Genomic DNA, 16,392 nt, shown 5'->3' with positions numbered 1-16,392 from the left:
GCGAGGTGGCGGGCGCCTGTAGTCCCAGCTACTCGGGAGGCTGAGGCAGGAGAATGGCGTAAACCCGGGAGGCGGAGCTTACAGTGAGTGGAGATGGCACCACTGCACTCCAGCCTGGGCGACAGAGCGAGACTCTGCCTCAAAAAAAAAAAAAAAAAAGAAATATGTATTAATTTTTTGTTTTGAATCCCAATGACTCATCGCACCTCCAGGACCCCCCACTCGGAAGACTCCTGGTCTAGAAAGCCCCAGCTGACCTGCCTTGTGCAGGTTGGGGCCTCTCCAGACGTCAGTGGGGAGAACTGGGAAACTCTGGGAAAAGCAATCGGTATTGGAGGTCATTTCAGATGGATACTAACGTGGCAAAAGAAATACGGTATAGGATGGGCACAGTGGCTCACGCCTGTAACCCCAGCACTTTGGGAGGCTGAGATGGGCAGATCACGAGGTCAGGAGATCGAGACTATCCTGGCTAACATGGTGAAACCCCATCTCTACTAAAAATACAAAAAATTAGCCGGGCGAGGTGCCGGGTGCCTGTAGTCCCAGCTGCTCGGGAGGCTGAGGCAGGAGAATGGCGTGAACCCGGGAGGTGGAGCGTGCAGTGAGCCAAGATCGTGCCACTGTACTCCAGCCTGGGCGACAGAGGGAGGCTCCGTCTCAAAAAAACAAAAAAGAAATATGGTATACACATATAAACACAAAAATATAGATGAAACGTGGATTGTGCATTAATTTGTTCCTGGAAATAATCACAAGAAACTGTTACTAATGAGTACTTGGGAGGAGGAAGTAGCTGTGGGGAGTGGCTGGGAAGAAGACTTTCACTCTTTATTTTGCATCTTTCTCTAGTATTTAAATTTGCTGAACTTGGTACATAGAGTACTTTAAGAGATAACAACAGGGGTTACCTGGGCGGTAAGATTGTTGGCCATCTTGTTTCCATTTTACTCTTTTTACAAGAAACAACTTTATGAACGCTTTCAGAGAGGAGGAGTGGGAAGGAGGAATAAAGAAAGGAAGGGAGAGATGAAGGAAAGAGAATGCAACAGGCGACGGCAGAAATGAGAGTAGCCCACAAAATGGGGCCTGTATGGAAGCCCAAGGCCCCAGTGGCTACGATGCCAGAGCTCGAGGAACAAAGGGAAAAGTGTGATCAAGTGAGGAAGAACAAAGTGTCCTAAGACCCTGCTCAAGAACGTGAAATGAATTTTGTTCTTGGAGCTGAACGTCTCGCCCACTTTCAAAATATCCAAAGAATGTACTGGCCAGGGTCATTCTATTTTATTATGTCCCCCTCCTCCTACACAAATATTATAGAAGCCAACAGAGAATGGAATGGGTAGGTAAAAATGGACAATTGTCTTCGAAGCAAATGGGAAAGAACCTACGCGAGCTCTGCTCCTTTCTACAGTGTTCTGATCTCACTGATAGAGCTCCTTTTCCTAAGGCATTGCTTTAAGACTGGTGCTAGGTTAATGGCCAGTCATATACCTTTTGTTAAAGAAACATGAGGTCATTTCTCTTAACCAATTAGTTGCACAAGAGTATGTTTGCTTTCAAAACCCAATTCTACCACAAAAAAATTATCACAGCTATTAAGTTCAGCAGGTTAATATAAAAATCTGTATTTCTACACACAAGCAACGGACAATTTGAAAAGGAATTAAGAAAATATCTCTACTTACACCAGCACCAAAAGAATAAAATACTTAGGAATAGATTTGACCAAAGAAATGCAAGACACGTACACTGAAAATTACAACACAGTGTTGAAAGAAATTACAGAGGATCTAAATAAATGGAAAGACATCCTATATTCATGGATAGGAAGACTTACTATTATTAAGATAGCAATAGTACCCAAAAGTTATCTGTAGATCCAAGACAATCACTATTAAAATCCCAGTTTTCAAGGTTGCAGAAATTGACAAGCTGGTCCTAAAATTCACATGGAAATGCAAGGGACACCAAATAGCCAAACCCACTTTTTATTTATTTTTTTAGACAGAGTCTCACTCTGTCGCCCAGGCTGGAGGGCAGTGGCACAATCTCAACTCACTGAAAGCTCCACCTCCCGGGTTCACGACATTCTCCTGCCTCGGCCTCACGAGTAGCTGCGACTACAGGCCCCACCACTACGCCCGGCTAATTTTTGTTTTTTTTGTTTTTTGTATTTTTAGTAGAGACAGGCTTTCACTATGTTAGCCAGGATGGTCTTGATCTCCCGACCTCGTGATCCACCTGCCTTGGCCTCCCAAAGTTCTGGGATTACAGGCATGAGCCGCTATGCCTGGCCAACAATTTTTTAAAAAGTAGAGTTAGAGGACTCACACTTCCCAACTTTAACACTTACTTTAAGCTATAGTAATAAAAAATTTATGGTACTAGCATAAGAGTAGACATATAAACCAATGGAATAAAATTGAGAGTTCGAAAATAAACCCTTACATTTATGGTCAAATGATTTTCAACAAGGGCGCCAACAGAATTCAATGAGGAAAGAACAGTCTTTTCAATAAATGGTGCTGAGACAACTGGATATCCATACACGAAAGAACCAAGCTAGACTCCTATCTCAAACCACATACGAAAATGAACTCAAAATAGATCAAATACCTAAATTTATGAGCTAAAACAATAAAACTCTTAGAAGAAACCATAGATGAAAATTTTCATGACCTGAGATTAGACAATGATGTCTTTAAGTTTGACACTACAAAAGAAAAAAATAGATACGTTGGACTTCATCAAAATTTTACAATTTTGTACATCAAAGGACGTTATCAAGAGATTGCAAAGAAAACCCACAGAATGACAGAAAACATTTGCAAATCACATTATCCGGTAAAAAAGAGACCTCTCACGCATCAGCAGTCGCTCCCCATTCCTTCTTACCCTATTTCCTGGCAACTATTAATCTACTTTTGGTCTCTGTGGATTTGCCTATTCTGGACATTTCACGTAAGTGGAATCATCTACTATGTGACCTTTCGTATCCTTTTTTCTTATCAGTGCTTTCAAGGTTCATGCATGTTATAGCATATGTCACTCCTTCATGTTTTTTATGGCTGAACAGTATTCCATTTTATGGATATACCACATTTTAAGAGGTTTCTTTTTGGGGAGATGAAAATGTTTTGGAAGTAGACAGTGGTGATGATTCAACAACTGTATACTAAAAACCACGGAATCTTACATTTTAAAAGGGTGAGTTGTATGGTATGTGAATTGTATCTTTAAAACAACCAACCATTCCATCCTGGTCTTGCCAAATATAAATAAAGCTCCACTGTGCCTGCAATGGCACCCACTGTCCTTCAAGACCTGGCCTTCAAGACCTCCGGTCTTATCTCCTCCTCTGCTCCCTTGAAGGAAAGCTCCACTCTTCCGACTCCTTGTCTTTGTTCGCACTGCTCCCTGCTTCCTGTGCAACCCTGCACACCGTGATATTCTGCCCAAAGGCTGCAGAACAGTGGTCTGTCATTGAACAGAGTCTGCAGATGGGTTCGCAGTGGTTTTTTCTTATTTTAACTGAGTTAGTTACCAAGAGGACATCTCACATAAACATCTATATCCCGGCTGGGCGTGGTGGCTCACATCTGTAATCCCAGCACTTTGGGAGGCTGAGGTGGTGGATCACCTGAGGCCAGGAGTTCGAGACCAGCCTGGCCAACATGGTGAAAACCTGTCTCTATTAAAAATACAAAAAAAATTAGCTGGGCGTGGTGGTGGGCGCCTGTAATCCCAGCTACTTGGGAGGCTGAAGCAGGAGAATTGCTTGAACCCGGGAGGCAGAGGCTGCAGTGAGCCGAGATCATGCCATTGCACTCCAGCCTGGGCAGTAAGAGTGAAATTCCATCTCAAAACAAATAAAAAACAACAAAAAGAAAACATCTATATCCCGGCCGTGGCAGTCTGTGGTGCCTATCCAAGAGCCACGCCTCCCTTCTTCCTTGGTAAGGGAACCCTGGTTTTGTTCTGGTGTCTGCTCAAGGAAAACGGGTCCACCCCAGCGGAAGAAAAATGGCATTCCACTCACCTTTGCTGAGACTGGCCTAAGGGTGGTTATTTGAGCAGTCAGAGCTCTGAGTCACAGGCAACAGAAACAGGAGCTTGCTACTTTAGCAGAAAATAGGTTTATTATATGCCAGAAGCCAGTTAACCATCAAGCTAATTAAGCTTAGGTCCCGGGGTCCCTCACTGGCATGTGCCTCCGTGAGTGCTCCAGGATGGGAAGTGAAGTCAGATTGCAATGAACAAGCATTGCTATAAGAAAAAATCCTACAGAGCTCAGCGGAAAGGGATTTGAACCTCCCAAGGCCTAAGTATTTGCGATGATTTCTCTACTTATTCTAAACAAGCATTCACTTTCATACGCAACATTCCATGTAATGACTTAGATGACCCAGATGTTAGAATTAGACAAGGATTTTCACAGCAGCTATTATGGCTACGTCCAAGGTGTTAAAAGAACGTTTGCTCATACTCAATAAACAAATAGGAAACCCCAGGAGAGAAACAGAAACTATGAAAAGAAAAAAAGGGCCAGGTGTGGTGGCTCACACCTGTAATCCCAGCACTTTGGGAGGCCAAGGTGGGAGAATTCCTGGAACCCAGGAGTTTGAGAGCAGCCTGGGCAATTGGGCAACATAGGGAGACCCCGTCTCTATAAAACATAAAAATAAATTCGCTGGGCATGGCGGTGTGCATCTATAGTCCCAGACACTTGGGAGGCTGAGGTGGGAGGATCATTTCAGCCTAGGAAGTTAAGGCTGCAGTGAGCCATGATTGTGCCACTGCACTCCAGCCTGAATGACAGAGCAAGATCCTGTCTCAAAAAAAAAAAGAAAAAGAAAAAAGGACTAAATGGAAATTTGAAAACTAAAAATTCAGGTATCTTAAAAGACACTAGAAAAATAAACCTAGGCTGGGCGCAGTGGCTCACACCTGTAATTCCAGCACTTTGGGAGGCCAGGGCTGGTGGATCACGAGGTCAGAAGATCGAGACCATCCTGGCCAATATGGTGAAACCTCATCTCTACTAAAAATATAAAAATTAGCCGGGCGTGGTGGCGTGCGCCTGTAGTCCCAGCTACTCAGGAGGCTGAGGCAAGAGAATCGCTTGAACTCTGGAGGTAGAAGTCACAGTGAGCCGAGATTGTGCCACTGCACTCTAGCCTGGGCAACAGAGCGAGACTCTGTTTCAAAAAAAAAAAAAAAAAGACTGGAAGAGGAAATCTCATGCATTCTACCCTAAAGGGACAGGATTCATGAGGCTGGAAATTCTTCAGATACAGCCGTGATGCTCAAAGGACAAACAACATGGCAAGTGACCTCTAAAGCCCGTGACCCAGTTCTAATGAAACAAAATGGAAAAACTGTTCTGATAAAGAGAGGAAAGTATGAGAAGCAGCGACCTCGTATGTCCCATCCTTTCCTTTGCTGCCCTCAACACTCTTGTCTCCTGAGAACACAATGGTGTTGGGAGCTATGGCAGCCATTCTGCAACCCGGAGAGGAGGTAGCAAGAAGGCATACGCAGAATCCAGAGTCCTGAGACTGCACATCTACTGAACGTATCACCGAATCACCTGCTTCTGAATTCCTTGTCATGTGAGGTAATAAACTGCTCTTGGTGTTTGTTATCAAATAGTCAAAATACAACCTAACTAAAATGTGGCTTCTCTTGAAAATGAAGAGGTTTGGGAATACCACACCTGCGTTTACCTGCACCAAACCTAATGCAGACAGTCCTTTTATACCGGGCAGGAGCTCTCAGACTTTGCTCACTCAGTCCCCACAGGCAACTGAGTTTGCAATCCCTGCTTTCTGGCACAGATGGCTCAACTGTCTCATCTTCTACAAAGAACTTCCTGGTTCCTACCTCCCCACACCCCAAACCCACCTGCCTACAAGTAATTCCTCTTTCCATTGCCTCCTTTCTGTCTCTGATGGTCACTGCTCATTTAATCCCCTCCCACCTCTCAGCCTCCTAAGAAGAGGCCCATGCGTTATTCATCCCTGCTCCTCTCTCTGCCCTCTAGCGAAGTGCTTGAGGAAGGAGGCGCTCAATGTGTCTTCGCTGAATAAATGAATGAACACTCACTGCAATGAGGCACGGCAATGTGCCAGAGCATCCCTTCTCTGAGTGCACCAAGCTCTCTGCACAGCTGACATGTACATGTGTTGCTTCCCTATCCAGGAATACAATTCCCCGTCACCCCCCACCCCAACACACGAGCGCCCTGGGCCACTCGGGGCCTCAGCCTCAGTCACTGGAGCACACCCATAATAGTCAATACTCTTAAGTCCTGGTCCCCTCAGCTCTTCCCTTACTCAGCAGGTGGGGATAAAGGCAATTGCGTAAGACTCTCCCTAAGACAGTCTGGGAAGAACTTCTGGTCACCACAAGCTCCAGGAAAGGATGGAAGTTTACACACAAACAGATCTCCTGCTTACGAATGAGAAGCGACTTGAACACAAATGCACGTGCGCGCGCACACACGAATCATAGATATGGGGCAAGGGAGACAGCCCCAGTCTACCTTGAGCTCTGTGCCCCAGAGGCCTGCCATCCTCTCAGACACTCAAGAGCCCCAGGCTATTAGTGAAACCCTGAGGAGCATGACTTCCTTCTGCATCAATCCTGGATCTGATTTAACCTTACAAATGCTTCCTGAAATGGCAGTTGATCTTTAGTCCTGACTTCTGGCAGATTCTCTCTGGGCACCTGGCCCTTTTGCTCTTGACCTAGCTTTTTTTTTTAAGTTGTGGTAAAATACACATAACATAAAATTTACCATCTTAACCATTTCTAAGTGCACAGTTCAGTGGTAGCAAGTACATTCACACTATGGTACAATCACCACTATCATCCATCTCCAGAATTCTTTTTTCTAGCAAAACTGAAACTCTGTACCCATTAAACAGTAACTTGCCACTCCCTCCTTCCCCTAGCCCCTGGTAATCACCATTCCACTTTCTGTCTCTATGAATTTGACTACCCTGGGTACCTCATATACATGTTTGTTCTTTTGTATGTTATTTCACTCAGCATAATGTTTTCAACGTTCATCCATCTTGTAGCATGTGTCAGAATTCCCTTCTCTTTTTTTAAAATAATACATCATGGACATTCAAAGAATTTCCTTCCTTTTTAAGGCGAAATAATATTCCACTGTATGCATGTACCATATTTTGTTTAACCATTCACGGATGGACACTTGGATTGCTTCTGCCTCTTAGCTATTGTGAATGACGTGCTAAGAACCTGGGCATGCAACCATCTGCTCCAGTCCCTGCCTTCAGTTCTCTAACGGACCGGGCCTCTCACTTTCCCCACACCAGTTGAGATCCTGACTCCAGGCATGGAATTCTCTAGGCCAGTCCCTGGTACCCTGGGCAGGGAAACAGAATCCCAGACTGGACTCTCAGGTAGTGTCCACGGGAGATCCCCTGGAGTTGGAAGAGCCAGAGCTGAGCCGACAGGGGGCTCAAGAGCTTGTTTCTGAACCCTCCTATTGGGAGCGCAACAGAGACGTCGTGGCAAGAAGCAAAGGAGAGTGGGGCGTCCCCTCAGCCTCAGAGGAGGAGACACATACCACTGCAAGGGAGCAGGACAAGGGAGGCCTCTGTTCCCCAAAGGGCAGGCATGCCGCAGAGGCGGCCCCTGGGGCTCCAAAGGGCATCGGGGGCTACGGGGGCAGAGGTTACGAAAAGGGAGAGGGTGCCGAGACTGGTGCTATTCAGAAGACCTCGGTTAGAGGGCTCCATGGAGGACAGGGGCGGAGGAGTCTGGAATGCTCTAATTTGACAGATGGTCCCAGCTCAGCCAACTCCAGAAGCAGAAGAGGCACAAAAGCAGAAACTCGAAGGGTTGAGGGTTCATGGTACATCCTGGGTCTATAGCCTTAGCCTTCAGGGCCATGTGCTTTCTTGCTCTGGGGTGAGCAGCCTCCAGCTGGGGCAGAGGCTGGGTCTGACCACCTGGGAGTCCCTCTCACTATCTGCCTAAGCAGCTTTCAACTGGTTACATATTTTTTGGTGCCAAAGTGTCTAGGTTCAGGTACCAAATGATGACAGTCTAGGGAGGACGCAGCCACTAGGAGGGAAATTCATTCCTTCTGTGGAACTCTGAACATCCGAAAGCATTATAAGGAGGAATTAAATACACCTCCTAAATGCCACAACCAAGGCACCAGCTTGAGGCTCTCATTCCCACCCAGACCAAACTCAGGGGCACTGTGGATGTCCTATCAGCCAAGGAAGGCTGTCAGCGAGGGAGACAGTTTCAGACTCTTCCCTTCGGTGACTCCAACCCAAGGAGTACCTTGATTTGATGCGGATGTTCCTGGAACCCTCCCAAGCTAACCAGTGCTTTCAGGAAGGACTTGGGAGCAAGCTGTCCCCTCAGACCCAGAGACTGTCTCAGTCTGAACCCACTGTCCTGGACTGCTCTGGGATCCCAAGAGCAGTGAGGTCAGCCTGGCCGTGGCCACAGGGACTGAGATCTGAGACCAGTTCAAGGTGCCGAGGAGCCTGTTGGTTCAGCTTTTTACTAATGCTGGAGCCTGAGCCAAAGATGGTCCTAGATGCCGCCACAACCTGGTGATGCAATGTCCCACCAGCATCTCCCCTACAGCTGGGCTCCAGGCACTAAGAGTCACGTATCACAGACTTGGGAGCTCAGCGCGCCAGTCTCCACCCTGCATCCCAGTACTGACCGGACTGAAGGAAGATTCCATCCACACTGAGATCCCACAGAAGATCAAAGGCTCCCAAAGACGTTTCTGGAGGCCAAGTCAGCAGCTAGGTAGAACAAAAAACAAAATACAAAAACAAAAAAACTGGTTAGCTGGGTCATTCCTAAAAAGCAATAGTAGCAACTTCTATGACTTCACATTAAATAAATCCCATTTAATGCTCATAAGTCCGTGTAATAGAAGGACACTGTCACTGTCGCCAATTGAAAGATGGAAAACCAGGCTCAAAGAGGTCAAACAACTTCCCCAGAGTCACACAGCCCGTGAGCAGCAAAGCCAGCACCCAGGCCCGGACTCCCAGGTCTGTGTCACTTGAAACCTCCTACTTCGTCCACCTCCCGGCATGGGGGTCTTGGTACCCTTGCCCCTTGCTCCCTGTGGTCACCGCCATGGCCCTCCAGGGTAGGACCCAGTGTAAGGGACAGAAAGCCTGCACTGATCACAGGTGGCAGGACAATCACAGGGTGGGCCCTTTCTGAGATCCATGAATCATTTCCAGGTCAGCGCCTTAACTCACTGTCATCTGAGACCACCAGCTTGGAAGGTCCTTCCAAGGTACCAAACACAGGTCCTCAAACAAGGGTGGGGTGGTCATTTCTGGGATCCTTATCTGAATGTTCCTGGAGCCTGATGGTCAGAAGCTGGGGTTTGGGAACATGCAGAGAGGCTGACAAGGGAATGAGCAATGGGACAGCAGCAGCCCACAGGTGCCATCTTGTCTAGGGGCACTCAGCAAGCTCCTGACTATGGCCGCCACGCTGTGCTCGACATCGTTCCTCCCCAGTACCCAGGAAAGTCTGCCTTGTGGGCACTGTGGGCACATCTCCTTTCAGGACTGAGGCTCTTGTTCCCCCGGGGGCTGGGCACTGTTGCTGCCAGGGCCCTGAGCCCAGGGCCCTCTCTGAGCTTTGACCGTGGAGGGAGCACCTAGTCCGGGGTCACAGTGTCTGCGTCTGATAACTGGCCAAGGCTGGAGACCTCGCCCCAACTGGGTCAACTCTAAAGCATCACCAGGCTCCAGAGCCCAGCGGGACTGCCTAGGGCCTAAAGCTCGCCCCCCTCACAGGTGTGGTTCCCAAGCACGCCCCCCCAGTAAGCCTGTGTGGACACCCTCTGCTTGGCATCTAGAATTCTGCCTTTCTCCTCCTGCCATAACCTCTTACATTACCTTGGCTGAGTGCTTGAGTCTCTCCCAATAAGAACATACGTTCATTGAGGGTGTACACCTCCTGCTGATGTCCTCTCTCCCGGCAAGGCTGGCCCACACGAGGGCACAGTTCAGCCAGTGCCCATGCACACCCTATTAAAGCCCGTGGGAGGAGTACACGGGACCGAGTCCCTGAGAGAACTCAGGCTGTCCTTTCCAAGAACGTCAAAGGAGCGGGGTCGGAGCAGTCTGCCTACCTCACCCCACCCCACCCTGGCTCAGTAGGGACCCCAGGTACAGGCGTGGCCCCGGCAGCCCTGGGACCCCACTTCCCTAGCTGCCTTTGACTGGACAAGGGGACCACTTTACCCCTCTTAGCCTAACCAGATTCTCCTTCCTGAGGAACCAGATTTGGGAACAGGGTCTGGCCTTACTTGGCCATGGAGCCTGTGGGGAGATAGCAGCAGAGGCCAGTCCTGGGATGCCAACCCTTCCCCATCCCTGGGTCCAGCTCCTCCTGGGGCCCAGCACGCCCCCACCCCGGGACCTCAGGAACCACCCTCGCACCTGCAGAAGGAGCCCCCATGGGTTTTCTGCCTCCCACCACCACAGTCCCCAGGAACTGCTCGAGGTTCTAAGTCCCCTGAGGACACTGCCCAGAAGGCCCCGCAAAGCCAGTACACCCCTTTCATGGATCTGGATTCAGCCATGGGGGGGTAGGAGATTTTGTTTCTCCTTCTTGCAAAATGTGAACTCGAACTCTGCACTAACAGTGTGCCTTGCAGGACACCCAGGCCCAGAGCAGAGCTCTGCAGGGGCACAAGGACAAGGCAGCTCACGGGATATCCTACTTCCCTCCACATGGGCCCATCGGGCCTGGCTCCGAGGCACAGAGCTGATGCTAAGAAACCCACCCATGGCAACACAGGAGTAGGTGGCAGGGCCAGAACTCACACCAAGTCTGTCTGTCTGTCTGTCTGACCTCAGGGCTGGGTCCTGAATTCCTCTCCCCTCCAGCCCCCTCCGAGCATGATGGAGACGGGGAAAGAAACAGGGGAGGGCTCGCCTGTGCCTCCCAGGATGGGGGTCTCTGAACCCAGAGGCAACCGACACAGCCCCGGGAAGGCACTCCACGCTGTGTCAGGGTCACGCAGGGCCCCTCTGTGGGCGCCGTCTCAGATGGGTCCTTTGTGGCTCCCAATGCTCGATTGTGTGTTCCGTCATACACTGTGCAAGGAGCAGGGGCTGCAGAGGCCAGCGTGGGGGAATAATGGCCCTACTGTTCCCCGTTACTCACCCACTGCTCCTTCTGGGCCTTGGGTGGGGGACTGGGAGTTGGCAAGGTTAGCAGCTACACACCAGGGCCCCAGAAGCTGCACGTCTTCCTCCTCCAGGGTAGGAAGGAGCGAAGTGAAGGACCCAGAGCACGAAGGGAGAGCTGGAGGGCTCTCTCTCGACTGCAGCCAGCCTGCCGAGGCCGAGCCGTTCCTGGAATAATCCACCCCACATGATGGCTCTGATTTACAGCTGGGGTCCAGGCTCCAACTGGCAGGAATGGGACCAGCTGGAACTTGTGACCCGCCTGTCCCCAGACAGGGATGATTCCGGGTGGGGCCAAAGCCAGGACGGCATCCTCGTGCCTGGCATTCAGTTCACAGTGGCTGGCTCCTGGGTTATCCCTGCTGGCTTCTCACTGCCTGTCTCTGTGCAAAGGTGTCAAGCCCTGGGCAAAATGTGTGTTCCCCTATGTCCCCCATGGCACAACGTTCTAGCAGCAACCAGGAGAGAAAAAACGGGACAGCCAGGGCAGCTGTTCCAGGCTTTCCCAGCCAACCTACGACTGTACACGGGAAGCACACGCTCAAACACCCAAGCATCCTCGGCTCCAAATCCATGAGGGCCCACCCTTCAGGCGCTGCAGGACTGCCGTGGGCCCTGAGCGGCCCTCCCGCTGCTTATGGGATAAGGGACCTGTGACCGTTGGTGAAGAAATTAGCTTTGTCACATAGGAAGCACTTGTTGAGGGACTTGGACCGATTCATTGAGAGGTTAGACAGTAAGTCCACTAGGTACACCAGGTCCCTCAGGAAAGCCACGTTGAGGGCACAGGCAGCACCCAGAGACACACACTTTCAAGGGAAGCAGAGGCTCCCAGTGCTCTCGCCACTCTGGGAGACCACAGGCGAACCCCTTGCACCTCCCTGACCTTGGCATTCTTAGTACTATGGTGGGGATTGGTGCCCAATCAGCTCTCCTCCCTCCTCCCAGCCTGAGCCTAGCCAAGCAGCACCTAAGGCAAGAAAAGGTGAAATGCCCACCCCTTGGCCTGCGGGCCTGCCAGGCCACCAGACTGCAGCGCTCCCGCCACCTAGTGGCAGGCCTGCGGTCCTCACCTGGAACAGCCACTGGAGCAGGGGCACTGGGCAGTCAGGCACGTGCAGGTAGAGGGTGCTCAGGAGGCCGCTGTGCAGGAAGGAGAGCTGTTGGGCCGGCAGGGAGCTGGGGGCAGAGGACTGAGATTAGGGGAGGCCTCTGTGCCAGCACACTTGTCTCGGTGACACCGCAGGAGGCTGTCACTACCCAGCTTCACTGGCTGTTGGGAAGCATATCTGTTAACACTGGAGACAAATGTGCTTTTCGAGCCCTCAATGCATGGATCTGTCAGAAAGAAAAGAACCCAGGCGAGCATCAGAATCACCTGCTTTTCTTGCATGTTGCATGAACACACCTCACAGCGTTTAAAACACACAGCAGGTAGCTGGATGCAGTGGCTCACGCCTGTAATCCCAGCACTTTGGGAGGCAAAGACGGGTGGATCATGAGGTCAGGAGTTCAAGACGAGCCTGGCCAATATGGTGAAACCCTGTCTCTACTAAAAATACAAAAATTAGCCAAGCATGGTGGCATGCACCTGTAATCCCAGCTACTCGGGAAGCTGAGGCAGGAAAATTGCTTGAACCTGGGAGGCAGAGGTTGCAGTGAGCCGAGATCGAGCCATTGCACTCCAGCCTGGACAACAGGGCAAGACTCCGTCTCAAACAAACAAAAAAAAGACATGGTAGGACAGTGCCGTCTGCCCTTTCCATTTGGCCACAGGGGAAGGTGGGATATTTGCCAGGGGTATGGAAAGGTGAGGAGTGAGGCCAGTAGTGGGTGTCTTAGCCTCGGGTTCCTCCAGCTGCAAGGGGCGGACAGGATTACCCCTACGAGGCCAGCGTCTCGAGATCTGGTTACACAGGGCGTTTCTGCTCTGCCTTATGTTTTTCAGACACAAACGGGACACCTGAGAAGACGGGAAAATAACAGAAAGGGGCCCGGGATGAAGACATTCTGGGAAGGAAATACCAAACAAGAGTTCCATAGAGGATTCTTCAGAAACCATGTGAGCCGCAAGTGTCCCAGATTCTAGGGACGGAGGCGTGCTCAGACCAGCCACGTGGCTGTGGCCGTGACCGTGTGCCCATTCATGCTACCCCCTCGGGCCTCTTTCTCCTAACAGGAGCTCTCAAAATCAGCGCTGGTGTGGAGACGAGCCCTGCCTTGGGGACCGCTGACCTGGTAGATCACTTTGACCTACAAGATACCAGGTCTCTGCAAAATGAGTTGTTGCAATGTTTCATATGGTTGTAGGGCCTCTGGTAGAAGGTGCTTCAGAAGTCATTTTATAGGAGGTTGGCTGGACTTTGTCCCCGTTCCTGAGCTCCCGGTCATCCCCAGAGAGCCTGGGTTTGGGGTAGGATTCTCCTATGTCCTGTGCATTTTGTGACCACCATCTTTGCTTGCTCTCTCTAGACCACATCCCAAAGATAAGTAACATGGATTCCAGGAAATGAAAACGTAAGTTCACGTTTGTTTTTCTTTTTAACTGCCCAAATGCATGCAAAGAACATTTTAGAAAATACTTAACATTGCCTCCCTAGATAAAAAGTTTTCCAGTTTTTCAGTCAGCCCAATCTCCTTCTTCTGCTCCTCCTCCTTCTCCTTTAAAAAGGACATCATACTATAATCTGCCAGGAACAGAATGCTACAAAACAAAGATTATCCTCTGAGCCAAGCTGCTGTCTCTCTGAGAATGTCCAGGCAATTTACAAATTGCATGTTTTTTCTCTAAGTCATTTAAGTTCAGAGGAGAAAGCAGCTTTGTTCCTGTGGTTGTGAAGTTTACCGCCCTGAAATAGACCTTCGTTTGTACATACAAACACGTGTGCACCCCAGGACTGCTGGCATGCTCCACTCTATCCACGTGCCCAGTCACATGGAGACTTTCATGGACTGACTCCAACAAAACGCATGTGGTTCAAGAACATGCACAGCAGCCTGAACGCAGACAATACCCATGTAAACAATGTCGGGAGGACCTTGCAAATTGGCAGAACCCCGACAGCGGCCATGTGGTGAGGAGGCTGGCGCTTCAGGGACTCTAAGGAGACGCTGGCTCTGGCATTCTGCTGGAGGGGGCACCCCGCCAGTTTCTTAGTGGGAGAATTGATTGTACAAGGCCCTGTTGGCTCAGATCAACACATTTCTAACTGCCGCTCCAAGGGAGAGACCCCACAGTTGCAACATCTCCCTTCTGCTACGTGGGCCTCGCAGTTTCTGCCAGAGAAATGACTGACTGGTCTCTGAGTTCATTGCTGCTGAGAAAATTTTGACTACGGGACCAGGAGCAAGAGAAAGCCAGAAAGGACATAGGGCTGCTCTGCCCTGGGATGACTGGCTTTCAAGGAATTGTGTGTTTAGGGTTAGAGGCAAGGACTCCCTTCTGCAGGCTGAATGCACGCTCGGCGGGAAGGGAGTGCTGCTTCGCCTTGGCTCAGCCAGGCCCTTCCACGTCCTTCAGGGTGCCACAGGGTGACCTCAAGCTTGGCTGCTGGGCTGGGAACGGGCCTCATGGACAGACAACGCCCTGACTCTGGGGAAGGGAGCAGCGTCCCAACAGCAGCACCTGGGCTGGGAAGCCTGGAGGAAAAGGGAAAAAGGAAAGGGGGTGGGAGGCGTGTGTGGTGAAAGCTCAAACGCCTTGGGTAACGGAATTGGCTGTTGTCAGAGTCACGTCCCCACATCAAGAACACAGAGGCTGGGTCCAAGGGGATGCCTCTGTCCACGGCCAAGCCAATGCTGAGGTCAGAAGTTATCCTGAGAATGCTGGAGGACCCTGGGGGGAGAGACGGAGGGACAGAGCCTCCGTCGGCAGCAGATGCCGCACGGGCCTGGCTGAGTGGGAAGCCCCCAGCTGTCAGCCCCGAGGATCCCATGAAGGGAGGTTCCCATCGGAGTCCTCAGCTGTGACTGGAGATGAGGAGGGAGCAGTCAGAGTCAGAACACTGCTAATCCCCAGTCACAACAGCACTGACAGCGGGCAGGTGCCTGCCTCCACCCTCACCGCCCACTGGAGCAGAAGGAAGCAAGGGGAAGACATCAGCTACAACTGGGAAACCCACAAAACCAGTGACAGCAAATGGGGGCAGCTGGGCTCAGCACCCGGGGCTTTCCGAGCAGAGCTCTGACCAGCTTCATCTTGGAGTTTCTGTTCCTCACCACGCCCAAGGGAAGATTCTTCCCGCCTCAACCTCATTTATTTTATGGGCAGCAGTCCCAGAGGGCAAGGTCTCTAAATGCCTCGAGAATCCCAAGTGATGGCCAAAGGATAAACAGCAAGTGTAGTTATTTATAAGTATCAGCTACTGGGCCTTTGCCAAATTACTCAAATCAGTCTGAATAAAATGCCTAAATACAACAGAAACCAATAGCAACCAAAGCTTTCACCTATGACCTTTTTCTTTCTTTCTTTCCTTTGTTTAAACATAAGAGAGGGCCGGGCACAGTGGCTCACGCCTGTAATCCCAGCACTTTGAGAGGCCGAGGCGGTTGGATCACCTGAAGTCGGGAGTTCGAGACCAGCCTGACCAACATGGAGAAACCCCGTCTCTACTAAAAATACAAAATTAGCTGGGCATGGTGGCACATGCCTATAATCCCAGCTACTAGGGAGGCTGAGGCAGAAGAATTGCTTGAACCTGGGAGACGGAGGTTGTGGTGAGCCGAGATCGTGCCACTGCATTCCAGCCTGGGCAACAAGAGTGAACCTCCGCCTCAAAAAAAATAAAACAAAATAAAATAAGAGAGGCCAGATGCAGTGGCTCATGTCCATAATCTCAGAACTTTGGAAGGCCTAGGCAGGAGGATAGCTTGAGGCCAGGAGTTCGAGACCAGCCTGGGCAACAAAGTGAGACCCTGTCTGTAAAAAAATAAAAATTAGCCAAGCATGGTAGTGCACACCTGTGATCCCATCTACTAGGGAGGCTGAGGCAAGACCTCTTGAGCCAGGACTTGGAGTCTGCGGTGAGCTGAAATCGTACTACCGCACCCCAGCATGGGCAGCAGAACATGGGCCTGACTAAAATCAAGAAAAAAATGAAATAAAAATAAGCAAGTGTTGTCCGGGCATGGTGGCTCATGCCTGTAATCTCAGCACTTTGGG

The 16,392-nt window shown here is 50.3% G+C and overlaps 1 protein-coding gene across 1 annotated transcript in view; it reads right to left on the bottom strand.

Annotated features, from left to right (window-relative positions):
- FAM178B (family with sequence similarity 178 member B) overlaps positions 1-16,392 on the bottom strand; it is a 122,173-nt gene that overhangs the window by 66,241 nt on the left and 39,540 nt on the right. The window contains exons 10-11 of the mRNA XM_023211292.1: positions 12,305-12,410; positions 8,726-8,810 (exon numbers count right to left, since the gene is read on the bottom strand). Of these exons, the coding sequence (XP_023067060.1) occupies positions 8,726-8,810; positions 12,305-12,410 (191 nt within the window). The remainder of the gene's footprint in view (positions 1-8,725; positions 8,811-12,304; positions 12,411-16,392) is intronic.

Source organism: Piliocolobus tephrosceles, chromosome 15, assembly GCF_002776525.5.
Source record: "Piliocolobus tephrosceles isolate RC106 chromosome 15, ASM277652v3, whole genome shotgun sequence".
Classification (NCBI taxonomy): domain Eukaryota; kingdom Metazoa; phylum Chordata; class Mammalia; order Primates; family Cercopithecidae; genus Piliocolobus; species Piliocolobus tephrosceles.
This window is presented reverse-complemented; position numbering and strand designations above follow the sequence as displayed.